General features: G+C 42.5%; 1 protein-coding gene across 1 annotated transcript in view; it reads right to left on the bottom strand.

Moving 5' to 3' along the window:
* FGF10 (fibroblast growth factor 10) overlaps nucleotides 1-19,260 on the bottom strand; it is an 84,416-nt gene extending 65,156 nt beyond the window's left edge. Inside the window, exon 1 of the mRNA XM_037145104.2 lies at nucleotides 18,131-19,260. Within this exon, the coding sequence (XP_037000999.1) occupies nucleotides 18,131-18,458 (328 nt within the window). The 5' untranslated portion in view covers nucleotides 18,459-19,260. The remainder of the gene's footprint in view (nucleotides 1-18,130) is intronic.
* Between the last annotated feature and the right edge of the window lie 8,298 nt (nucleotides 19,261-27,558).

Here is a 27,558-nt window from a genome sequence, read left to right as displayed (position 1 = left end):
GTAAGGGCATGTGATCTTAGGAGAGTCCAGAGCAGCACGCTTTTATTCTATAACCGCTGTCACCAAGAGGAAAAGTGATATGACAGTTGATGGATGGCCTCCTTTGTGCCGAACAGAATACGTAGTGTTCTATTTCAGATTCTGCAATAGTTCAAATAATTTGAAGTATTCTTTGGAGTACAAAATATTAGGGCAAAATGCCTTTGGCCGAATGCCTCATATACTCATAGCACAACAGGATATAACAAATAATTTCAAACCCCTTGGAGTCTTTTTGGATTGTGAAAAACCCAGTCACAGCACTTTCAGTTGGCCGGTGCAGTAACCACTTCGGGCTAATAAATTAAGGCCAATGACAGTGGTTACGTACTGCTAAACTCAGCTGAACAGATCCTGGTTAATCTCATTAAATGACTTTGAAGCCTTCAGTACAAAGAAGAAATATGTGTACAAGACATATAGAGAAAAAATAAAGATGCATCAGAGGGTGTGCTAAGTGTTTTTAATTTTTATTAGCATTTCCAGAGTCACATTCCCCGTGACTTGGCATGGGGAACAGGACTTTGTAATTTTCCTGTTCTATGGGGCCATCCATCTAGTCTCGGGTGTCTTCTGGAGGTGCAAAGAAATGTCAGGATACCAACAGGGGCCCATAACTTTCCTACCCGTGAGACACCCAAGGTGGACATGGTCGCAGCTTTCCTGCAGGCCATTTTGTCCCAATACCTGACCAAAGGGTCATTTACAGGAACTGAAACAAAACAAATTTCCACAGTTGAGGGAAAGAACTTCTCACAATAAAGAGGAATTCCTCTCAGTAACAGATAAGATGTGAAGGGGCTGCTTGAGTTCAAAAGAATGTTCCCAAGGAAACGATGGAATCTCATCAATATTCCCTGTTCCACGTGTCTAGCCTTGGAAGCCGTGCCACAGCCGTGCCTCGGTCACGTTGAGGGCCAGGCTCCGGCCAACACTCTTGGGGTTAGAGGCGGTTATACACAAATTCCTGTGGCTTTAAAAAAAATAGGGAGGAGCCCCGAATCTCTGAGGGTGTGTTTACACTATTGTCATTTGGTGTGGCATCCAAGCTCTTCCTCCTAAATAGCAGAGGGAGAGGTCTCTGATGTGGGGGCAAACAGCCAGCTTCAGTGGGTACCTCGTCTTCCCGCCCCTCACCCAGACTTAGCACGTTTACAATCTTGAGTTGAAAACTGATCTAATCTCAGATTTACTGGAAAATCTTCTACCAACCAAGAAGTATTTAAACATTAGCATATGTTTTAACTTCAAAAATGACTTCCTCTTTATACCGGCAGTTTCTCCTTGGCCACAATATGTGTAAGAAGGGAAATCTGTGAATGTGGACTGTGTGTTAGAAATTCATTCTGCTGCACACCTTCGGCCTTTCGTCCGGTCACATCCACCCTTAACAGTGTCAACCTTAGTTTTATTGTTTCTTAGGGGTGGGTTGGGATTAAGAAATGCTTGGGGTATTTATTAAAGTTCAGGTTTCCTTGCGTGGACCCCTTTTTGGATCCATCCTTTTTCCCCTGAGTAGCACTTCTGGAATAGGACTTGGTGATTTGTGTTTTGAGCAAACAACCTAGTTATTCTGAGCATGTGGTCCATAGGCCCACATTTGAGAAAAACCTAGTACTTGGTATTACCAGCTATTTGAAATCTGGCCTCTTTCTCCATTTGCTTCAAACCTCTCTTCTAAGTATGTGTTAGAGGAATCTTATCTTTTTGAAGGGAGATGGTAGGGGTTGGATCTCAAAAGCATTCACAATTGTCCTCAACAGCCATTCCATTATCAAGAAAGTTTCAAAAGCCTCCTGTCGATTTGGAAGGACTGATGCTGTTCCCCTGGTCTTGGAGAATAGAAGTAGAACTCTTTGAAGCCACCATGGCCGGTCGTTTGGCCCTCATCTCTAGCTCGCTCCAGCTGATCCGGGTCAGACCTGGTATCCACGCCCCTTGCAGCAGAAGGTTGTTCCTGACTGCACTCACCTTTCCCAGTACCACCACCACGACCTGTCTTTTCAAATGACTGTGGCCCCAGCCCTCGGTTAACAACGTTAACAACGAGTGTGAAAGAGAAATGGGAGTGGGCTTGTAACACGACATTTGGAGATGCTGCTGTTGGCCTCAGCTCCTAAGAAGTCCCGGTGCCCTAACACAGAGCCACACATCCATCTGCTGTCTACGACTTGCGTGGCCCCTCTGAGTGTGAGAAGCTACTTTTCTGTGCAAGGAAAGGCCAGGTTTGGAACCATGCTTCTGTTCCAGGCCTGAAAATTTCAGTGACATAAACAGTCATGATTACTAAATTTTGAGAGTGGCACTTTGATGGAAGCATTTTTAGATGTGAGAAGCCGAAATGTAGGATGTCGCATGGATGTTATCCCTACTGAGAGAGGACAGACAGTACAGGCGTCAAAGAAAGCAACGAATGTACACCAACTCCAATAGAGTTAAACACTGAAATATTTCAGGAAGGTCGCTCACATTTTAATTGTACTAATTATCCATTTAGTAAATGGTTCTTCTGTCATCCTTAACTTATAACTTATAAAGGATCTGCTTTAGGTTGGAAAGGTTCTCATGGGTTTAGCATTCAACTTCAGGAGAGTGGTTCTTGGACGCATGAGGAGGAAGAGAACAACTCTCTTTAATACAGATTGAATTTATGACCCAATGCAAAACCAGACCACCTGTACAGCCAGGTTCTGCACACAACCATCAAAGTCACCCCTTTGTTCTCATAGTGCCCAGCAGCAAGTATACTCAGCAAATGTACTATATTTTTAAACACTTTTACTGATAGTCACTGAAACTGAACAACTTAGACCAAACTAAAATTTGGGGTTCCATTATGAGCCTGATACTTTGCTAGGTATTTTTGCATAAATCATTCTAATCTTCCTTCATCAGCTGGAGACTCAGAAGCTCGGAGACCTATCTCAGTCACACAATTGATAAGAGGTAGATAAAGTGTTTGAACTCACATCTGTGAGTGAGTCACTGCTTAGTACTTTCTATGCTAAAATACCCTTTGGTCAAATTATCCTTAATTTGGACCACACGAAGTCGTCATGGGTTACAGTATTAGTTTCCTGTGGCTGCTGTAACAAAACAACCACAAAATTGTTGGCTTAAAACAGTAGAAACTTCTCCTTTGACAGTACCGGAAGCCAGAAGTCCAATACCAGGTTCACTGGACTGAAATTAAGATGCCAGGGTCCCTAGGGGCAAACCAGTCCTTGGGCCACATTCCTTCACTAAGGACTCTTCCTCCTTCTTCAAGGCCAGCAAGATAGCATCTTCAGATCTCTCTCTACGCCTTTATCATCAACTCATTTGCTACCCTCTGTATCTACATCAAGTCTTCCACTGTCTCTACATTGTAAAGACATTTCTGGTGGTGTTTGGACAACCCAGGATAACCTCCTGATCTCAGTACCCTTACTTTAATCACATATGTGAAACTACTATATAATGTTTTATATAGTCAAAATTTACTCATATAACAGTCCAGGTTCCAGAGTTTAGGACCTGATATCTTCAAATGGCCATTATTCATTGTATTTCAGCCCACCTCCTAGACCCCAGAATTCACATCCATCCCATACGTAAACTAAGTTCACCCCACCTGCAAAAGTTACCACCCATTATAGCAGAAGCTCCAGTCCGAAAGTCATTTAAATATCATCAGCTCAAAAACCCCAAATCTCATCATCTATCTAATCTAAATCAGGTATGGGTGAGACTCTGGCTATGACCCACCTTGAGGCAAAATTTTTTTATTCTGGATCTGTAAAACTAGACAGTAAGGCATCCGCTGCAAAGCAGGAGGATGGGATAGGCCCAGTACAACAATTACAGACATTCTCATTACAGAAAAGGAAAAATGGAAGGAAGGAAAGCCTCACCAGTCCCAACCAATTTCAAAATCCAGCAGGAAAAGTTAAATTATGTTCCGAAGCCTAGGAATAGTCCGCTATGCTTGAAGCTCCTGGGCCTATGGTTATTAGGTTCTCTGCCTCTGGGCCTGTGGTTCTGCCCTCTGTGCCCAAGGCTTTGCGGTCGCCACGAGTCTTCCTTCTGCTTGAAGATTCCATATGTTCACAGCTGCATAGGTTTACCAGCTTATTTCCTGTCTGTAGAATTTTGGGAGTCTGAGAGCTTTCTTTCATCTTGTCCTAACTCTATTTCTTTCTGTCCAAGCTGGCAGTGTTTCTGCTGATACAACATTCTGAAAAAGTTTGTGTGTCTCCTGGGTATATCGTCCTCCGGAGATTTTCCCTTGACAATCTCTTTTCCCAGCTTTGTTGAGATGGCTGGGGGAAACCCATCAGTCCCATGTCTAATCTTTCAGCACTAGCCTAAGGCCATCCAGCCACATCTTTGGCCTTAGAGCACACTTTCCGACGAATAAACCTCCTAATTTAGCCTCTTTTGCAATCTGGGTAGGCTGAGAAATTCACGAATCATCAAGAGTTGGTTTTACTTCATGAGACATGTCTTTCTTTACTCCACCTCTTTCCTCTCACATTCTATGATAAGCAGCAAGAAGAAAATGGGCTTCACCTTTAACATTTTTCTTGGAAATCTCATCAACTAAATCTGCAAGCTCATCTCTTTCAAGTCCTGCTTTCCATACAACTCTACGGCCCAGTTCAACTAAGTGTCTGCCCCATTGTGACAGGGATTGCCTTCCCTCCAGTTTCCAGCAACAGGCTCCCACCGGGAGCACTTTCAACGGCTATGTTTCTACCAACTCTCTGTGATGAAGATATACGTATTCTGTAAAATGACCCAGGCTTTGTCTACTGTGCTCTTCTGAGCCCTTACCAGAGGGACTCCAACATCTATATTCCTACCAGAAGTCTGTTGAAGGCAATGTAGACATTTTTTTAATCGAGTGCCTCAACATTTTTTCAGTCTATATCCATTATTCAATTCCAAAGCTACTCCACACTTTTAGGGATTTGTTACAGGAGCACCCCACTTTGAGTATCAAAATCTATATTAGTTCCCTGTGGCTGCTAAAACAGATTACCAAAGATCGGTGTTTTAAAACAATAGAAATTGATTCCCTCACAGTTCTGGAAGCCAGAAGTCCAGTATCAGTTTCACTGGGCCCAGATCAAGTCAATAGTAGGGCCAATTTCCTCCCATTGAGTCTAGAGGGAAAAACTGCTTCTCTCCTCTGCCAGCTTCTGCAGCTCCATTCCTTGGCTCAGGTCTTCTTCATCTGCCTTAGAAGCCAAACAACTGTGTCTACAACTCTCTTTTTCTCCGACTCCATCATCAAATCCTTTTCTGCCTTCTCCATGAGCTTAACCGTTTTCTGTCTCTCTTATAATTAAGAACAAGTGACCCCATTTAGTGCTCACACGGATAAGGCAGGATAATCTCCTCATCTCCAAATCCATAACTTGATCACATCTGTAAAAATTTTGTCCTGTGGAGTAACAGTCACTGGCTGCAGGAATCAAGGCCTGGTATCTCCGGGTGCCTATTATTCAGCAGGCTGCATCTGTTATCTGCTAACAGGTATGCTCCTAGAATTGAGTCCTTCATCTGGACAGTGGGAAATGAACATATTGAACACAAATATGAATTATAATTTAGTTCAGTACACTCATTTCGTAGATTAAGTCTCTGAGGGCCAGATAACGAGCAGACCTGCCCAGGACCGAATGGCGGATGTGTCGACACAGCCAAGACTATGAACCAGGTCCCTTCACTCCCACACTTTGCAGTTCATTACTCTTTTCTCCATGAAGTACCAAGGCTCGTTTGTTTCTCAACGGTTACCGAATTACCCCACAGCCCAAAGGCAGCTCTGAAACCATCCACAACCATCTCACAGCCAGTCTCAGTTTTGCGGTGGAGTGCGGTCCTCATGTATCCCCCCCCCCAACAAAGCCAATAGTAACCTCAGGTGACTCGGAGACATACACAGGAAACAATCCTTTGCAAGGATTACACATGATTTCCACTCACACGTTTGTATGACATTAAATACTTAACATTCATTTAAGTAATTGGTGGCTCTCACTTATTTTCTAAGTTCTCAGAATTGTAGAACTTAGAACTGAAGTGAAGTGTTAAAACACAATTGACTTCAACCATAGTTTTGCAGGTAGGTAGTGTATTAATCACACTTTCTAGGCCAGGCGACTAAACCGAAGAGAGTCTTGGTGCCCTGTGTCAAGGACGCAGTTACAAAGCAATTTACCCGATAACTACATAGAAAGAAGCCATTATATGCCAGACATTGTATCAAGGCCTACAGGCAAAGGTCAGTGGGGACACCCAGCCCTCCCACTCAACAAGCTCTCTGTGTGTGAGGAAAGGGCCTGGGCAAATTAATCAAACGTGAGACCGGGTTAAAATAGTAGATTCAGGGTGTTGGGGAACACAGGCTTTGGGAAAATGGAGTGGTCAGGAAGGCTTCCTAGAGATGACGTCTACCTGACACCTGAAAAGAAAGAGTCCTGGGGACAGCGAGGGCAGGAATATCACCCCAGCCAGACCCATTCCTGTGCACAAATGCTGCACCTGGGGAATGGCACGTTCCGGAACTAAAATGAGCTCAGCGCATCTGTAGTGGGAGGATCGTAGAAAATGAGGTAGAAGGGGGTCGGCAGGGAACAAATCCTGACATGAAAAAAAATGTAGCTGTTATCTGAGGATGCTGGGAAGACACGTATCTGCTAGGAAAGCAGCTGGTTGGGTTTGCGCCTCATGCAAACCAGAGAGGCTAAGACAGGGGTGACTTTGTGATGGGTCATTTGAGAATGAATGGGGTCTCCTTAATAATATATTAGAACAATGCCTGCACACTGAGGCTGTCCCAGGCATGCCAAAGCAGAGGGTCACACTAGCTGAGACGGCCTAGGTCTGAATTCTGAATCACAGTTGCTGACCAAGTGTGCCTGGCTGGCTGTGACCCTGCAGGCTGCACCGTAACTGTTAACCCCGATTTTCTCACCCAAACACAGCACAACAGTAACAATGATCACTTCATCCATTTCTGACAACCAGTTTATGAGAACATCCAAGCACTTTATACCTATCAAATAAGGTGATAGAATACCAATTTTCTAAATTGTTTATTATCCTATGACTTGGGTATCTTTTCATCAAGTGGTAAAATTAAAATCAACACAGTAGTCATAGCACAAAAAAACCAGTAGAGAGAACTAACATCTCTGAGCTCTGAAAATGTGCCAGGGCCTGTACTGGGACCTTTGCATTTAGAGCCTCATTTGTAAATTTACAAACCCACCCTCCCAACAGTGATTAAGGTGGGTGATATTATCCTCACTTAACAGTCGCAGAGATCCAGGCCCAGGAAGTAGCTTGTCCAAAGCCACACAGTTTAGGAACCTAGATTCTTCATGAAGAAGTTTGTCCCCAGAGCCCAAGGTCTTGCCAGTGGACTTGGTTGCATAAGGCTGTCTTGTTGTGTCATGGCCCTAATTTGTTTTAAAAAGAAGTCCTTAAGCATCCTCTTTTGCAAGACGAAGAGCTCTAGTCTCCTTTGTTTCTTTTTAACGTTTTAGTACAGGAATGACAAGGAAAAATACCCAAGGGCAGAAGGTAATCCTGGAGCCTCCCCAGTTCCCTTGGGGACCTGCTGTGAAGGGGCAGACCCCCTGACCCCCAGGGACAGGCCATGCGTTCACTTCTGCAGTGGGGCCTATTTATTACATTTTTAAGCTGTGACCATTTAGCAAATCAGGAATGCTGAGGACGATGGCATTCGGTCCATGTCAGAAGAACTACAGCCTCATGCTCCTAGTGTAAAACAAGCACTGTTTTTGTTTTCCAATCAAACTACAATTGTAATGTATTTAGGTTATGTCCATTGTAGTTCAGTGTATGTTTTTTCCCAAATACTCCCCTGCGTTCTCTTTGTTTATTCTTTACTTCGAAAAGTAAAATAAACAAATGAAGGCCAATTTTAAGTGAAAACCTTGCTAACCTAATATTTTAGCAAAAAAAGAAACCTAAGTACTCAAATCAAAGGATATTTACCTGCTTCGCTTGTAGGTGGTAACGCATTTCAGTGCATTTGCTGTGTGTTTCATAATATACCCACCAGTTCGTCCACTCTGCTCCGGCCCTCTGGCCTGCCTATTTCTGGAAAACCTCATGTAAGGTTCGGTGCTTTCTTTAAGGATGTGCTTGCTCCTCTCTTTTTATCTGAGTCTATGTCTACTCCCTTATCCTCAGTGTGACCCTCCTCAGGTCACTCACCCCTCCCTCTCCTGCAGGTTGCTGGTTTTCTGCCCTGCTTCTTTGGCGTGTAGTATAAATGGCCTTATATTATCTTCCAGCTCCCCGTGACATTCTCCTGTCTCCGGATCGCAGACTCTTGGGAGGGCCTGGGCCAAAAAGGTCACAGTCACGGGAGGAGAAGCAAGACCCTGAACCGCAGACTTTACTGAAAGCCGAGCAACTGTGATAATCCTGCTTCAAAACCATATCGTAACTTGAAATACTAGATTTGTTTTGAAATATTTAAAAACTGAGTCACTTTCCCTTTTGCCTTTTACCAAATACTCTGCCTTCTCCCAGCTCCATCCAGGACCTGTGTGGGCCCTATTTTTGTTCTTTACTTTCTTTTGTTCTGTTTTGTAGTTGAGTCCTTGAACATATTCCCCACCATCTATTCTTTCTTTTCAGCTCTTCCCTCGCTCCTCAAGTTACTTTCAATTTTCAAATATCTGCAGCTCATCTCGCAATGAACCAGCTTTTTCTCAAAGCTTCACAACATGATAAACACTGCAATTCTAAATCTTCAATAATTTCAGAGGTTCTGGTTTTTCCCTTTGTAAAAACAAAAAGCCAGGTGTATTCCTCATTCCTGCCTCTTTCTTCAATTCCCATATTTTAATTCCAACTTCATCAAATCATCTAGTTGCTTTTCTAATGCTTTCCCTTCACACAAGGGGAAGCATCATAGTTATTTTTTTTATACTATCCACTTCATAAGGGCTTATGATGCACCAAGCACTGTTAAGCTGTTATATGCATTAACTCCAACTTCACCAAACTTCTCACCCTGCCTGGGCTCAGTGTGCCTTTTCCATACTTTTGGGGTATGCATTAGACTCACCCCACAGGGGTCCCTCCCTCCCCCCTTCAAAGGCTTCTCTGGCCATGAGGCTCAAAAGAGGTCCCAATTGTTTTGTTACAGAACCCCCAAATTTTCATCACACATCTCCTTATTTACTTGCTCAGTTTTTGACACTGGGGAAGAAAGCTCTGTGAGAGCAGACCCGGCATTGTTTTCTCCAGCCGTGTATTTAAGTGTCACACGGTATCTGACACAAAGCAGGCACTCAATAAATTTCTGTTGAATGAAGGAATGACCTCATTAAATCTTTACCATGTAGGAAAGAGGTAGGGATTGTGAATATCCTGTGTCACTGATGACAACTTGCCCAAGTAACATACTATTCTTTGGCAGTGCGGAGCCTCAAATGCAACCACCCCGTGTCTCCAAAGCTCACTTTCAATCCAGGCCCGGATTGGGGGTCACTTCTGGTTCGAGTCCACACTTTTAGTCCCTCCAGCCCACTGCCTCGAGCAGCAGCTTAGACGTAGCTTTCCTGCCTCTGATACCCTGGCTGCGATTACTTCAGTGGGATTCCTTTTAGATCACAGGTTCTCATTTCAGTTCATTTAACAAGCAGTCAAATGCCAGGGCTTGGGTTATATTTCCCTCACACCTTTCTCGTCATGTCAGCCCTTGTGCATTGCGACTCATTAGCTTGATTTCTTCCCTGGGAGTTCAAAACCCTTGTCTCCATCACTCCAGCCAAACATCTCCTCCCCCCTTCACAGTCTGTCTGAATGCTCCATGGCCTCTTCTGCTTTTCCTCTGGCTTTTAACATCCTAATTATATACCTTTTACCATCTTTCCTGCTTCAGCTTTAAAGCCCTTCTGTAATTTTGTTCATTAAGCATCCCCAGTACTTTTGTTTTTATATTTGTGAATCATAGCCTTCTACAGAGATGTCCAAAAAAATCCCCTAAAAGTTTTATTACAATGTAAATGACAATTACTAATAGCATTGTCCTTAAATATAGCTCACTGTATATCATAAATAGTATGCAGTTTAGCATCCATGTATTATCATTTACCCATGTTGTGAAATTTTAATTTTTCTTTTAATAATTCTATCAATACATCAAAGATATTTAGGATATGGAAATATGCTTATATCTGTATCACTACATAATTTGAAACCAACTATAAAAAGAAGGTTGGCATTTAATTATCATTACAGGAACAACCGACTTGACATATGTAAATAGTCAGCTTCTGCATATAATAAAAATAACTTGGCAGTCAGTGAAAGATGTGAACACAAGTAAGCTTATATAGAATTCTAACTTCCGTTGGCATCTCAAAATCTTTCTAATGAAGATGTGCACATGTCTCTATTTGGTCAGCCTGGAGTGGACATGCGTGAGTGCTGTACATTTTTCCCCTTTGATAACCACTATGAGTGAGAATATGGGTTTCATTCTAAGGAGCCGTATTTGGCAGGACTGCACAGAGAAGCTTTATAATGTAGGGGGCATTCTGAAAGTTGGAAATGTTAAAGATTTCTCAATTAGTATTCATCTTCTTTGAAATAAATGATGACTAAAACAGAAGAGGAATAATTATTTGACTTCCTCAATCATCTTCACTTTCTTCCTCTTATAAGAGTCCAGATAAATGCAAAAGATAAGGAAATTGACAAAGCAGCTGGTACATGCTGCAGGTACTAAAACAATTTGAGAGAAAGGTTAAATGAACCTGCAGGAAGAGTCATTTGGAACAGAATATTGAGTCTGGCGCAAAGATGCAGAGTGATGACTGTCTAGTCACTAGACAGTCAGCATCCATTCTCTGAAGGTGCTTATCTTTGGTTTTCTAACTTCACTAAAAGGCAAAGCTGTAAGAAATTGGCCTGCCTGCTGGGAGAAAGGTGACTTCCATGGTGATTCAAAATTAGGAAAGGCTCCCTTTGGAGCCTGTTGAATTTGCTGAAGACTTTTATGCATAGACTATTAACTATCTATTTTGGATACTACCCACCCAAAACTGTCCAGGCCACTGACTTGCACTGTACCGTGGGATGCTAAGCACCAATAATGGATGAAACTATGCAAGGGGTTTAGAGCTAAAGGAAGGGAAAAAAGGAGGGGAAAATAATGGAGTGGTGAAGGGGTGATAAAGTGTCAGGGATTCTCGAGGTCTCAGAGGCAGCGTTGTCTCAGGTGGCCAGTATTTCAGAAGTCAAACTGCCTCAAGGCAGAACTATTAGCACGAAGCTGATGGGACTGAGTTGTAAAGACTCAGTGAATATGTCAAATCCTGATACAGGGCAATGCCTTGAAAAAGGTCAAGCATGAACTACCATGGATATTTTTCAGTGAAGAACATTAACTCAAGGGCCATGAAAGAAAATAATAATGATAGAAAAATGTCTTTTTTAAAAAGATTTTATTTATTTATCTTTAGAGGGGAAGGGGGGAAGGAGAGAGGGAGAGAAATATGTTTTGGGTTAGGCAGGGCAAAAAATGTCTTTTTTAAGTTCCTAATTTTGTAGTTAACTGTTACTATGTAAAAGTAAACTGCAGTTAAACTGTACTGTTAATAATTAAATTGTAGTGTTAATTTAATTATTAGGTTATATTTAGTTCACAACGACTTGAAGTTGGGGATATAGCGACTTAATACTTTGCCTCTTCTATTCTGATTAACTAAATGATTCGTTAATATCTCAGTGTCATTGTTCATTGTGGGAAGCATGCCAGACATTCAAAAATTCCTCGTTAATGATAACATGCATACTGACAGATTAGATATAGGTAAAGCTGGACAGACTTAGGGTGAAGAATTATGAGGCGAACTATAAAATGAGGCAATGCTTTACTGCTGGCACCACGGATCTATCGGATGGTAATTGGATGCACGTGTTAGCAGCAGTAAAAAGTCACTGTCCAGTTGTCCACCTTACATGGGAATCTACTCTGTGCGTCATCTTTGATTTATTGTTCCAATTAGAACACAGTGTTCAAAGAAAGGACACAACTGACCTGATTTAATAGCCAGGGAGCCTTGAAGACAATTATTTGGTGGGTCACCTGGCTTCCTTTTAGAGATCTTAAAACTTGCAATTTGTGTAAAAACTGTGTTAATGAAATACTTGGTTTGCCACCGTATCTGACATGCATGGCCATTTTGTATTCATTAATTCAGGATCTGAATGTCGCTGGTGGCTTCCCAGGATGTAGCCTTGTTTTCTCACTAACACTAAGGGCGAGTTTCTAGGTTATCACTTGTTCTACTGACTGACAGGCAGGGGTAGAGTTAACAGGCACTGAAAACAAGAAGAGTGCCAATTATGAAAAGTAAACATTTTGAATCTGCAAACCCAAATAACAAATACTATTGGTCAAATGGCAAATGTAAATGACCTTCCATCATTGCAATATACCATGCGATTAAAGTACTTCTGCATAAAGGACTTGAGACAAAATGAGGCTCATTACTTTTCTAGACAAATAGAACTGTATTAAAATTACATAAACATGAATCTTATGTGCCATCATACTGGAAAATTAAAAGAGAACTTTAATTTCTTGGAGGGAAACGCTAATATTTTACTGACTTACATTAAGCAAACATCAACTATTAATGCTGACAAATGTTGGAACAGTAATACTAAAAACGTCATCTGAATTACTCTTCATTGCAAAGTTCACAGAATTAATGTTAAGATAGATTAAAATCACTTTGAACTAATACACATGCATTCATCTTCCTTCTGAAGCATAATAAAGAAATATCATTTGTACTACAGTTTTGGATAAGCATATAGACATTTAAGGCTTAGGAGAGATATAGATATTCATAGGCAGCTCATAAATGTAAGGAACATTAACTCCATTTCAAATGAGCTGTCAACTTTTTTCCCAACATTTTGGCTTGTGGAAAGTCAGACATGTGGATAATAAATGGGGTTTGCCTCTGAACATTAAGGTAATTGTGCAGGAATTTAAAGTGCTCATTCATGTTCTATAAGTTCATTAAACATGAAAAGAAATATACTGGAATAACACTTTGCACTCTAAACTGGATAGTAAAAATGTACCGGAAACATGCATACAATGGAGTTTCCTTCCTTCTATAAGACATTCTTTCCAATTCCATTCTTAAACATCATTGTGAAAAGCCTGTTTGGAAAGACTAGTCCATACCTTTGGGTACTAGGTTACCCAAGCCCTAGACATCGGCGTCTCTGAATTCTCATACTTTAGTATTGGCATGTGATTTCTGTTTTTTTCTTGTGTTTTTTTTTCCTGGTAGATGGTTATAAATCAGGTTTATGAAGAGGAAACTCTCTGTAATTGTGCATTTTTAATGGATTTATGATAAAGCCATCGAAGTGGAGGGTCCACATGGTAGGGATGCAGTAAAGGTAACAGGACCAGTGTCATGTAAACATTAAATACAGTGCCTTCCCTTCATAAATCCTCAGTGCTTGTGATTAAATGCTGCCGGTTATAAATTACGCAACCGAACTCTAGAAACGACCACAACTTAAATCAGACACCAGTGGAAGCCTCCAGTTGTAATACTGGCTTCCTTCCTGGGAAGCTGTTGTGTTATTTTTAGGAGACAATATATGAATCCCCATTTTCCTCAACAATCTTCTCACTTTATTGAACTTCCTACAGTAAGCTTTCATTTTGATTAAAAAGCAATAATATGAACCTTTAATCCTAAACAATAATGTTTAGTTTTGGGGGGGTGAAGTGTCTTTTTCACGTGTAGACTCATTTGGAAGCTTGTAGTCTCTGTGTATAGATCTATCTGTCTTTAGGACTCTTAAGAGTTTGCTCCATTTAGATTCATATCTCAGAAGTTTCTGCAAAAGCCCAATTTCACACTGGTATTTACAATCCAATTATTTTATTACACATGGAATCAATTAAACATTCCACCCTCAGCTGTAAACAATTACTATATACAATGACATTCATGGAGTTTTCTTCAATAGTCTTGCATTTCTAATGCCCTCTGTTGAAATGAGTGAGATTGATGTATGTGTATTTTGTGTACCCGTATGTGATCATATTCCCAAACATCATATCACACAAGTTGTTTCACCTAGAGGGTGCCCAGCAGACTATGATGCCACACAGCCACCTGCAGTGACACCTTTGAGGTAGTTCTTTTCTCTTCCACCATCACTTTGCTCCCATTCCAATTTAATCTGAGGAGTTGTTGGTATTATGCTTTTGCATAATTTGTTTTTTTAGAGTTTGGGGGCATCCACCATAATCCTGATACGTGCGTACCAGTGTTGCCAGTAGCAGAGAGGTAGGGGAAATAAGGAGCGATATCACCGCGTGGACTTGGGCTTGAATCTAAGCTCTGCCAAATTCTAGTCGATGACCTTGAATAATTTACTTTTTTCCATGTTTAGTCTTCATATGTGGAGAATGTGGGTAGTTATATGTAAATCATAGGCCTCTTATGGGTGTCAAATGAGGTAAGGCATGTATTGCGTATTCAGTACATACTGATTTCTCTACTGTTGCCCATGCTCCTTTTCTGGAAAGACTCATAGGCATGGTGGCTTTCCATTTTGAGAATATCCAGCCTTTGTTGTCTCAAGTTGAGGGCTACACTTTCTTTGCCCTAGACTCCCCTTTCCTCCAAGTAAGTGACGAGCATGGGAGAAGCTCACAGCTGTTTTACTTATGTTCTGAAATTCATCCACCAGCCCCGGTTGCAAGGGTACCTAACAGCTGTATCCAGCCTTCCTAGGAGGCCAGAGCTGGAGCTGAGTGGTAATGTTTCAAGGGCAAAGCTCTAGATGTAAAGAATGATAAAACAGACCTCAATGAGCCTGAGCATATCTAGTGACAGACACACCGCAGCTACTCTAAATTATTCAGGCTTTCTCAGACCTCTAACGGGAGAAACATAATTCAGCTCTGCTCTCCTTTATTCTACTATCCTATAATGGCTAAGAAGAAAAAAAAATACCCCCTCCAAAAAAGAGATTACAATAATCACCCAAACTGAGAAGAGTTTCTTTAGCACATGCAATATTTTTAGAACCACCCAAATTCTGGGAACCAGCTTTGGAGGTAGAAGTTACAAATGATTTTGCAATGCTTAGGGGTGATTTCCTTACTTCCCTTTTGTTAGCATTTTGTTGGCAGAGAGCCAGTAAAGCAGTTGTTTAATTAAGCTTCTGAACATCACAAACATGTAACCTCTTAGATAAGCTGTTATTGTATTTTAGCAGCAATACTAGGGTCAAAAGTAACAAAGAAAATTAAGCTTCAAATAAGCAAACCTCAAAAGAACAGCTTTGTGTATTGAGAATAATTAATAACTTGTTTAGGAAAATGTTACTGAAATGTGGTTTTTGGATAAGGAACTAACACTCTTCAGAGGTTAGATACCCTAATATTTAACAGGCTACCATGTGGTGGGAGGGCTGGCTGGCTGGTTACCCCGTGGGCATGGCGCAAGTTAGTTCACATGTAATTATGGAGCATTTAGACAATATCTTAATGATACCATGTAGTTCAGCTACATCAGTCCAGCTGGAAATTGTAGCAGCGTTCTGATTACCTGGCCACATGTGAAATTAAGTCTCTTTCAACCTTTACTTTCCACGTGCTATGTCCTTATACAGATGTTCTTTAAAAGCCTAAATTATTTACTGCTTGACCTTGTTTAACAGAGTGAGACCCTCCCCCTTTCATTTTCAACCACTTGTTAAGATTGCATTGCTATATAAGATACTGTAATTTTAACAAGAACTATTAGTGTACTTTATCATCTGGAAGAGACATGAGTATATTTGGACAGTTAGGATGAAAATTTTTCACACTTGTTTCTATGCAGTGAAAGTCGTATACCTTTCTCTTTGCAGATAATTCTTAACTGTAAAAACATAATTCAATTTGCACCCTGGAAATCATTTTGTGAAACCATTAATCACACAGTGATTGCTATTTTAGAAATTAGTAATTCAAGTTGCATAAATAAACCAGTGTGGGTGGGTCCCACATCATAAAGACACTTGACATACAACAACAGCAAAATCCAGTTAGTGTCAAAAAAAAAAAAAAAGAGAGAGAGAAAGAAAGTTTGCTCAAGGGTAACACTTTAGAATTTTATTATGTTTCTCTGAGTTATCTTTATGAACTAAACATACAAAAAGAATTTCGGTCCATGGATATTTTTTGTTTTAACCTCTCGGCTCACTGTTCAGTAAGTGTTTGGACCGCTCCTTCCTGGATGACACCACAGTCATTGAACGAAGTGTCAAATTTTTAATCACCGGTGGCATCTCCACAGAGAGAACCTAATGAATTCAGGCAACAATCAGAAAAATCTTCATCGTAAATGACATTATTCCAGCCGCTTTCTATAAACCAGCATGAAAAGCACATATAGGCAATGGGCTTTTCACACCTTTAGTATCGAACGTAAAATGGAATACTTCAAAATCCTTCTACAACTATGATTACTTGTAAACATAGTGCTAATCTTAGACATGGAAGAAGCAGCTAAGGAAAACAGAAGTTAATGGTGAAAGTCCATGAGCCCCTCATACGAAAATGAAGTCTTCATTCTCATCCATCCTTATTTAAAAAGAAAAATGCTAAGTTCTGGTTAACCGTCTTTCCTGTTCACACCAGATCCTTTCTGGGCCAAGGGACCTTGAAATGTGGGACCCATGTATTTAAGTGACGGGCAAACAGGGTTCAGATTCCCGAACAGCTGACACAAAAAAGTCCCTTTGAAAGGTGACTTGAAAGTACCATTGAGATGATTCGAACTGGTCCTTAAAGATGTTGAAACGCCTTTGTCTACTGTATGTGGTGTCGGGGCATTGCCTGGGACCCTTTCAAACAGCAATCAATAGAGGGTGAGTAAGTCTCCCCACTTGAAAGTAACTCAGAGAGGAAGCCAACAGAGTCATCTGGCTTTGCTGGACTGATTCAAGAAGAGACACAGTATCCACCCTTCCCTTCTACTGCTCCCACCCCCTCCCAGCCCACACCCCTGCAAGAAAGAAAAGAAGAAAAAGAGCCAAAGGAGAAAAGAGAGAGAGGGGGGCAAAAAGGAAAGAAATCCAGAAATCCAGGGCATAATTTGAGCAAGGAGAAAAACCTCATGCTCCCGGGGTAAACTTCAGCCATGGAAACAGACGTATGACTTTTACTTTGAAAACAGAAGAATGACAATGGAATTTGTGTGAGGTCTGTGTGAATCCGGCCCCAGATGTTCCCAATGCCGGAGCAGTAGGGCTCTGCAATCTGAGAGGTTTCAGAAGAAACGGTACAACGGGACGCCACGAAGCAGCGCAGACGCTACAGACAGCGCAGACAGGAGCATCATGTTACCCAGAGAGAAGGCAGGCCCGGGACTAATAGCGGTGCCGGAAAAGCGGACTTTGTGGACTGCAATCACTCAAGCCAACATGAGGGACCCTCCCAAAAAAACAATCAAAACCAGAAAAATGCTTTCGCTCCTATCTAGAGAGGTGGCGGGGGAACGGGATGGGGGTGGGGAGCGAGTGGAATGGACTTTTCTTTCTTAAATAAAGTTGCCATAAAGTCCCTGTAATTGACAGCGGGTAATTATTTTCAGCTTGAGGAAACTGTCCCAAAAAACGCTTAATAAGATTGCCAGCGAAAAGAAACAAAATGTGTTTACTTGAGCCATTTTCTGAAGGGAGGGGAAGGGGACCTTTGGCTGAAGTAGGCAAGGGCGATGGAGACCGAGGGGGTGTCGGTGCGCCGCAACCGCTCTGCGGCGTCCCGCGAGGCGAGTGACAAGCCCAGAGACAGGGTGACAGGGAGTGGGGGGACGTGCAGCGGCCCCGCAGGCAGGGGTGAGGCCGCACAATGTATACACGGGGCGGGGGGGGTGATTTAGTGTGAAAGTATTCCACTTAATCATTTTACAGGGGTTGGGGACGTAAATATTTAGCCGGCCACATCTGGAACAGATTCCCCCCTGCGGGGTGGGGGTGGGTGCCTGCGGGGAGGCAGTGCACAGTGGTTACTTACTGTACGGGCAGTTCTCCTTCTTGGTGCCGCCGACCTTCCCGTTCTTCTCGATCTTGAGAAAGTACTTGGTGAAAGAGAAGAGCTTTCTCCAGCGGACATCCCCTTGGAGGTGATTGTAGCTCCGCACGTGCCTCCCGGCACTGGGGGGAGAGGAGAAGGAGGAGGAAGAAGAGGAGTTGGTGGCCTCTGGTGACACCATGTCCTGACCAAGGGCTTGGCAGGTGACAGGGACGGAAGACACCAAGAACAGCAACAAGAAGCAGCAGCAGCAGCAGCCGGGCAGGTGGGGAAAGGCTGAGGCACAATGTGTCAGTATCCATTTCCACATTGTACTGAAACTCTCGGCGCTGGAGATTGTCTTATCAGAACGAACATACTGGAAGGGTGAGACCCGGTGCGCGGCGGCAAGGAGACAGCTGGAGGTGGCGGCCGCTGCCTAGCTCCCTCTGGGTGCAGATCTGGCCAGCAGGCAATGCACCACCATCCATCACTCCTCGCACGGGCCGCTGCCTCTCCTCGCTCCCGTCCGGGATCCGCTGGGCGCCCCTGCAGGCTCCGGGCGATGGTGGACCAGGGTGGGTGGCCGCGGTCGCGGGAGCTGCTGGGTGGCGATAGAGCAGCGGGTCACCGGCGATCTTCACTCCCCCAGGAGTTACTTTGTTCTCTTCTTCACTCCTTTCTTCACCATGTTAGACGAAAAAAGAAAATAGTCTGAAAAAACAGATGACAGCACGGGGAACGAGACCCGCAGAGGCTGGGGCGCGAGGCTGGGGCAGCGCACTGCTCCCGCCCGAGGTCGCGCCCGCCGGCCCCTCTCTGCGGAGCCCCAGCCCCTGGACGGCTCCCGCGTCCCTCCTCCCGGGCTGTCGGGGCCGGAGGCAGCTGCCCCGTCACCAGCCGCTGTTCTCTTCTGCCTCTTGCTTTCTCTTTTTGGTGGTGCCTGTGGATGTGAGGTCTGCAGAAAGTCACTTCTGGTTTTGGGGGGACGGCAGTTGGGCAGTTGGTGTTTTGTTTGGCCCCGTGTCCCTCCACCCCCCTCCTTTGGAAAGCCGGCTTGTAAACAGGTTGAAGCCAGGAGTCTAAATGTCAGTGATTCTGAGCCAGAGGTGGGCTCTGCGTCTGCTGGTCAAACCTCATTTGCAGGGTGGAGAAGCAGGGGGAGGGGGTCAAACGGCGGTGGGACATCTGAAACCCCGGGCTGCTGGGAACGCCAGGGAGAGGGAGGAGGGAGGGGGCCGAGAGTGGGGAGCCGGGACCGAGGAGAAGGGAGCGCGCTCGCTCTGCGGGGGCTGGGGGGCTGTGGGTCCTCTCCCCGCGCCCCAGCCGCAGCCTCCACCCCGCTGCGCCTGCAGCTCCGGCTAATTGCCGCCGCGGTGCCCTGTGCTCCCTGCGCAGGCCACCAGCGCGAGCCCTGTCCTCAGGCTTTCCCAATTTTGCTGCCTTCCAGCCGGAACCAATCCCCTCCGGGGAGCCCCTTTCTCACTTGTTTTCCTGCGTAGGATTTCTTTTTTTTTTTTTTTTCTTTTCCTTTTTTTCCCCCCTTTTGGCAGCGAAGTACTTGAGAGCCACCTGGAGCCTGGTGCTTGGCTGACTTTTTCCCTCCCCCTCGCACTCCCAGCAGGAGGGGAGGGCGGTGGGAGAAAGCAGAGGATGCTGAGGACAAACGCTCCAGACCAGCAGAGTATAAACGGGTCGAAGCAAGCACAGGAGAGAGAGAGAGAGAGAGAGAGAGAGAGAGAGAGAGAGAGAGAGAGAGAGAGAGAGAGAGAGAGAGAATAATTAGCTTTCTTCCCTCCTCTCTGCCAGCTTCCAAGGAGGTCTCTGCTTTAATGAGTCACTGATTTCTCCTTCCGCTGTTGGAGTAAAAAGTTCACACTTGGGCCCTCTCTGCCTTTTAAGCTCACGGAGTGTAAAGGTTGCCTCTCTGGGCGCAGATGAAATCGGGGACCCCAATGATGGACGGATCTGTCATTGCTAACCTGAGTCGTTGACAGAACCTTGCGTGCACTTCAAAGTGAACTCACTTTATTAGGGTTGCAGAGATTTAAGCACACAATTTGGCTAATATTCTGCTGTTCTTTTTTCCACGCGATTTCCTTTGCACTTTGCCATAAAGGGGCGTTTTCTTTTTTCTATCTTCAAATGTAACGTTTCAAAGAGCTGCATTTTACAACGTAACTGCACTACCAGTCTCTCTGACTTTTTCACACTCTCCAGCCCACGACGCCCTCATCGCTAACAGAAACTCGCACGCGGCCCAGGCATAGGCAAAACCAAGTCCTCAGTTAAGAAAACCTTGGCCAAGAATTAAGAGCGACAGGAAGAAAGACCGTGATCACCGGTTCCAATATGAGTGAGAGACAGCGCCTTCAGGGTCACTTCTTGAAGAATTACATCAAACTAGGGAAAGCTTGCTTGGGGGGAGTGGCTAAAGGTGAACTGGTGTAAAATATATGTATTTTGTAAAGCAAGTGGACTTTTGTGTCAGGTTAAACCATGTGAAATTGCCGGTTTTTCACCTAAAAAGAAATGGCAATTTCATGTGGTTTCACCTAATATATTTCAGCTGCTGTTCTAAGAGGAAGCATCACTTGTAGGTGAACTTGGGAGTTTGCCCTCTGCAACTATAATTTGGAGGCACCTGGTCGGAAGAGCTTGTGTACATACAATAAGCCAGAATCCCTCCGCTGTCAATTTGGCCTCAATCTTCACTGGGAACAGGAGAAGTTACAAAGAAGGAAAAAAAAAAAACCTCACCTTTGAGATAGGCATTTGGAATGATGTTGCCCACTGATGTTGTTTAGTGACCAAAAAACGACTTTACGTGAATATTCCTATGTTTTCCTGTGCATTTAGAGCCTTTGAAATAGAAGCATTTAAAACTAGAATCAGAGGTTTTAACTGCATTATTTTGAAGCCATTGCAACGCACATTCAGAAGATTTTGACAATAGGGTGATACCACATTTTAAAATTTTAAATGTAATATAATTAGTTCTGATTTCCGTAGCTATTAATTGGAGAGTGAAGCAAATAAACAACATACGTCAAACAAATCTTGCTCTTTCAGCAAGGATACTTAAAAATGAACTCACAGTCTAATTTCAATATTCTAGTTCGCAGTTTTCTACTTGAACTGACAAATGCCTGAAAGACAGTGTAGTTTCCCTAAGGGACTAGAGTTTCATTCAGCCCAATTGTTCAGCAGAATCCAAATGTTTGAATTGACAACTAATTAAAATTATATGTTTTTTTTAAATGATGTCTGATGAAAGCATACAATAAAAATTCTGTGGTGAAAAATTGCAAAACACAAGAAGTTACTTGAGGTTTCTCTGCACTGGACATTTACACTATTGATGCCACTTGAGAACCTTTTAACTTACAAGAGACACCCCACCCCCACCCCAAAAGGAGTCTCTCTTTCTCTTCCTCTCTCTCCTTCTCCCCCACCCATCTTTCTCACCCATATCTATCTTCTGACTTTCTGAGCCAGTGGAAGAAGCTATTCAGATCTTTAAAGTAGAAGATTTCTGTTTTTATTCTGTCTGACATTAGGGGAAATGCATCTTCCAAAGTTCGATGTTAAAAATCTGTTTGCAGCAGGTGCGCTGTTTAAACTTCTAGAGTCCTTTCCCTGCTTTCCTGTACGGCACGATGACAGGAAGGGTATTGACAAAACGGCCCAAAGGAAAAGCTGACATAGCTTTTTAGATTATATCTCATTCTTCTTTTTCTTTTCTGTGCAGCCTTTCTTTTGCAGCACAGCCGAATCCCTAAATAGTCCAGTGCTTTGCATTGTTAGGTCGCCTCTGAGGTTAGCTGGAGAAAGCCTGAGAAAAGTTCTGCACGAAAGATGCTCTATTTAACGGAATTCAATCTCTCCCAATAGATTCGAATCACTAACATAAATGTATGAATGTAGATTATATCTCTGTAATGAGGCCTGAATCATTCTAAGTTACTTCAAAGGACTGAAACTCTACCTTCCTTTTTTTGCAGCAATAATCAGGTCTTAATGGGTTCCTTTATTAATTGTTTCTCTGCAGCAATTGAAAAGGACAGTACAAGCTTCAGATTAGAGTGAGACCTACTCATTCGAAAAGGCTGTTTTTCTCTCTTTTTTTTCACCCTCTGGAAGGCATGCTTTATTTCTATGCCCTAAACAGCTCCAGTAATAGTAGGCTAAATCTTGATTTCAGGGGAACTAGATGTGGCCTTTTGTTCAATGTGATTCCTTGAGAAATGATGGAGGCTTTTAAAAGTGAGGCCAGGGCAGCAGCCATGGAGGAATCTTAAAATGTGGCTATTTAACCCCTGAGAAGCACTTGGCATCTATACTTGCAGATCCTTCGGTAGCTATTCTGTTTGAGCAGTTTATGGTTTAAGTGTGCATTTCCTGGGTTCTTTCTGTACCTGGGCACTCTCTGTGGTTTAGTTATAAGATGTGTGTTCTATTATGTGTGATGTTATAGGCAGCGTCAGTAGCTGACTCAGATAGTAACAAAGTAAGGTCAAAAGCCAGCCAAGCCGTTCTACAAAGTGGGCAAGTGCAGGCCTCACTTGCAAAACCTGTGGCGCAGCCCCCATGGGTACGTCAGTAGCAGCGTGCCTCCTGGGATTTCTTTGGATGAGGAAGGTGCCCGTTTGAAGGCATTGCTGGGGCTTGCAGTCTTCCCCGGATGTAGCTACAGATGATGCTTAGAGACAGTGACATTGGGTAAAATAAAATAGTGATACCTTATATGTTTTTTTTAAGGTAGGGACATCTAGTGAAAGAAAAAGAAGTCCTATTAGCTCACAGAGAGTAAGTAGTGCAACACTTCAAAAGTCAGTGGGAATCTTAGCATGAATTGAATTCATCTCATTCATTTGAAAATGAATGAACCAGTGCACAAGCCAATCAGTGGTAGAACAGAGTTCAGATGGCAGGTGCGAGGCTCTAGGCTGTTGTTCTATTTTTTTAAGCATCTGTTCTATTTTTTTTCTTTTTCTCCCTCCCTGCTCCCCTTCTCTTATCACTGACCACTCATCATTCTAATGTATCTTAGATGCAGAGTAGAAGTGATAAAAAACATTAGAAGGCTTTGCTTATGGAAGAACAATATATCTTTGGGGCAAAAATTAGCCAGAGGAAAGTAATAAAATAATTTACTATTGAATAATTAAGTACCAGTTGATGAGCCAAATAAACAGTGATACATATTTGACAAAGGGGGCTATTTGATCAAAGCTTGTGAAATGAAAACAACTAGAAAGCAACTGATAGCATGTATTTTCAGAATATTCAAAGATTTTTTTTCTATATAATCTGGGTTTATAGGTTCTTCTCTAGAAAACTTATAGCACCTTCTAGAAAAGTAACTTTATAATTTGATTCTGCTTCCTGTATTCTAATCATAAAGTAGCAGGGTATTTCAAAGCATAGGTATGAGCATATATATACATACATAGGCATTATATATGTGTATACACAAGCACACACACACATTTTGTGTTTTCAAAGTAAGGTAAGTTTTCTATTCCCTGGCTTTCCAACACACTTAATGATGTTTTATTCAGAAGAAAAAATCGTCACGAGGTAAAAAAAGATCATTTGATGGAGAAACAATTCTTCATAAGAATGTTTAAATCATGCAATAAATCACCCAAATTTCCTGGAACTGAACTGTGCATCCTGGCACCAAACACAAACATGTTTGCACCAAGCGGCTGTCTGTCTCCTCCCCAGTGATGGTGAACAGAACCATCCACAGACAAAGCTGTGAAGTGTGGGAAGAACTCTGTTTGTTCTCCCTGTTCTCAGCCGTCCCTGGGCCGAGCTACACCTTTTTTCTCTTCACGCCCTCGGTTTCTTAGTCCTGTGTCCTACATCAAAATTTTAAACATCCCGGTATCAGTTACAATAGCTATGTTTTTTATTTAATGGGCAGTTCATAATGTTTTCTTTTAAGTTGCCACAGGCATTGATAGTGTGTTCATTTCTTCATCCGTTCATTTAATGGATCTTTATTCTGTTAATGTTGATTGGCGCCTGTCATGTGCCAGGTAGGTATTATGCACTGAGTGCAGTTTCACCAATAGTAACTTACTTTGTAAAGACCGTGAATCAGTGAACAAAACAGGCTTATCTTAGGCCTCAGAAAGCAGATGGGGAGGTTTGGGAGGAGAAAGAAGAGCCCCTGAAATTTCTTGATGGTTTTCCTAGTCTGTACCCAAAGAACCAAAGGAAATTGTGGCCTCTGTTTTCTGGCTTCGTGAAGGATTGAGACTCGATCTTGCCCTGCTTTGCATCCCTGGAACCACCCCTCACCGTTTCTGGGGCAGTCTGGGGTTTGGGCCGTATCCTTTCTGCCAGCTCAATCTAACTTTCTCTTCTTTCTTTCTGCTCTCAGATTCCTGGATGCATGTTTTATGCTTTCTAACATGTTATTTTAATCACTCCCCAAAGAGTTCCCTAGTCCATCTGCTGTCCTGTATGTCTCCTATTAAAACATACGTATGATCAAATATAATTTGACCCGATACCGCTTCTCTCTCTTTGACAAATTGTGCCTCTATTACACAACCTTTGATGAAGAAGATGTATTAACTATGAACTACTGTTAACTGAAATAGGATTAGGTTGGGAGAATGCAATATTTGCGGTGCTGGTTTTTCTTGGCTTGGTCCCCAGATCCATTTTCTGCCCTTCCCTGCCCAGCTCTGTGCTGACATCGCTGCATCCCCAGTGTCCTCTGGACAGCTGACACGTGGTTGGTTTTGTCAGTGGGAGAATGGGAGCTGCAGAAGATCAGAGCACAGGAGGAGAAGGAACTCTGGGTATTTCTTCTGCCTCCTCCTCTTTATTTTAGCACTAATTTTCTGCCAGTGGCTGTCTCTCCCCCATCAACACTTCCCACCACAGTCCCTGCAAAAATAACTCTTCCCCTTGCCTCTGAAACTCAAGGAGGGACAACTTCCTCTCTGTTGCTGGTCAGCGGACATCATCCCTCCTTTGCTCCTTCCTTTACCTGCCAGCATCTCTGTAATTGGCAACTATGCTTGAGTCTCTTCCCCTGAGTCCATCAGGTAAATTCTGTGTGTCTTAGGGCACCAAGGACGACTGCACACATCTCCTGCAGTAAGTAACCAGTGCACAGTAGTCCGAGGGTGTGTGTCTGGGAGCGAACAGGACAGCGAGATTGCATACAAAGTGCATGCGGGGCTTTCAGTGCGAGCCCCACCCGCTGTGTCCTTTGAGCTGCACGAAAGATAACAAATGACGCACGGCACTTGTCCTCCAAAAACACAATCTAGCATTGAGTTGTGATTGATTATTGATTATTTTGGGGGTTAGTGAATGGTTTTGAGATCTAAAGTCTAATAGTAAAACATTTTGACTGCTAAATACTCAGCAAAATACTTTTACATAAATAACTTTTGTGAAAGAACTTAATAAAGTAAAAATTATGTTCATAACTGACATACATTTGTGGAAAGCTGTAGTAAAAGCTCTATAATACGATTGTCATTCTCTTTTCCAGTTTCCGATGGAAATTTTTAAGGTTTTTTTAATATCGATTTTTACTAATCTTAAAAATTATTAATTCTTTGTGAGTAAATTTATTATATTGACCTTTGTTTATAGTTTAGCATTAACAGGAGAAGAGAAATTAATAGTATTATTTTCTAGTCCAATTTGTTTTTATCTATAGATAATTCTTTAAAAATGGAGGTGAAGGCAGCCTTGAATTGTACAGTTCAGCATAAAAGCGGGGTATAGTACCAAAACTGCTAAGATGAAATACATTTGCAGACAATTCTGTGGGTTGATGACTGTCCAGACAATGCCACCAACTTTATAAAGAAATGACTTACAGAAATCGACCTAGCTAAGAATCCATGGCTCTCTTTCACCATTTCCACTGGTCACCTACACAATGACAATATTTTCAAATAGAACTTAACTTCCTCAGTCCTGCTGCCCTTACTTTGCAGGCAGAAATTTAAAGAAATACATTTGAAAAAGAAGAAGGGATTTTTAAAAGGCCTAGAAAAGTAAAGCAAGCTGCCCAGGATGTCAGAGCTGGTGGAGGTGAGGTACACTGCATGCGTCCCACCAGAAAATCACAGGAATTTCAGCCTTCACCTCCCTGAAGTACAGGAGCTCACACACTTGCACAATTACAGTGGCTCCTGCTGAGGCAGCGGGACAGGGAGGGACAAAGGGAACATTTCAGAATCTCCAAGGCCTGCAGCATGTTGTTTGAGAAATTCTCGGGGTGTATTCTAACATGGGCCTCGTGGCCGAGCACATACCGGGCTGTCCCTGGATTAGGAGAGCATCTCGTCAATCACTTGAGTCCTGGCTGAGGGCTAAAGAGACTGCTCTCAGGATAATGGTCCAGACATAACATCGTTTGATAGTTAATTTCTGCTCAGAAATTGATACTGGCTCCTTCTTCTGTATGCCATTCTGGCTTTCATATTTCCTATTTCAATTATCAGCGGAGGTTTGGATATTTGGATTTCTTATATTTAAATTCCATGGGCAGAGGAAGTAAGGACTTAAAAATGTTTCACCGACTAAATTGTAAGAAAGAAATATTTTTCCTTTAACCAAAGTCATTTAATTTGTGGGAAGATTAGGGCTATATTCTTTCTACTTTATAGCACAAGATAGCAATATTTCCTGAGTTTATTTCTTTACCTTATTTTGATTTTAGTGTTTATTTATATTTGTTGAGGTTAAACATAGGGGAATATATGAGAAATATTTTAATCTGATATTGTCTATAATTCAAAACTTAATTCTGGGAAATCGCCTTACTCTTCTCCCATTCCTGTTACCACACACAGTCACCCACAAGTGCACACATGTGAGCACACACCTTCAAGAACCTCTCGTTAGGCATCTAGACTTGCTTTCAATGGTTGAAAAGTGAAGCCCATCGAATCATTGGCAATTGATTAAAAAATATTTTTCAACGGTAAAGAATGGATTAGTAAGATGGCCAGCAGCTGAATTGACCCATTTTCATTATTTTTCCCACTTTTTTTGAGAAATAATTGACATTCGTCCCTGTGTAAGTTCAAGATCTATGGCATGATGGTGCGACTTACATACATTGCAAAATGGTTAACACGAGAGGCCTGGTTAACATCCACCATCTCACATAAATACAATAAAAATAAAAAATTTTAAATATTTCGTCTCTTAGGATCCACTACTCACTTAACAACGTTCCTACAAATCACACAGCGGTGTTAATGTGTTAATTGTAGTCATCACGTTGTACGTTACAAACCTAGTTCTCATGTGTCTCTTAACCAGAAGTTGGTACCTTTCGACCACCTCCCTCCAAATACATCAACGAATTCTGCACTAGTTAAATATTGACTCGTAACAGATTAATTTCATTTATATGACTAGTGCTAGATTCTGCC

Source organism: Artibeus jamaicensis, unplaced genomic scaffold (genome assembly GCF_021234435.1).
Source record: "Artibeus jamaicensis isolate MK-2021 breed Jamaican fruit bat unplaced genomic scaffold, CSHL_Jam_final scaffold_369, whole genome shotgun sequence".
NCBI lineage: Eukaryota > Metazoa > Chordata > Mammalia > Chiroptera > Phyllostomidae > Artibeus > Artibeus jamaicensis.
This window is presented reverse-complemented; position numbering and strand designations above follow the sequence as displayed.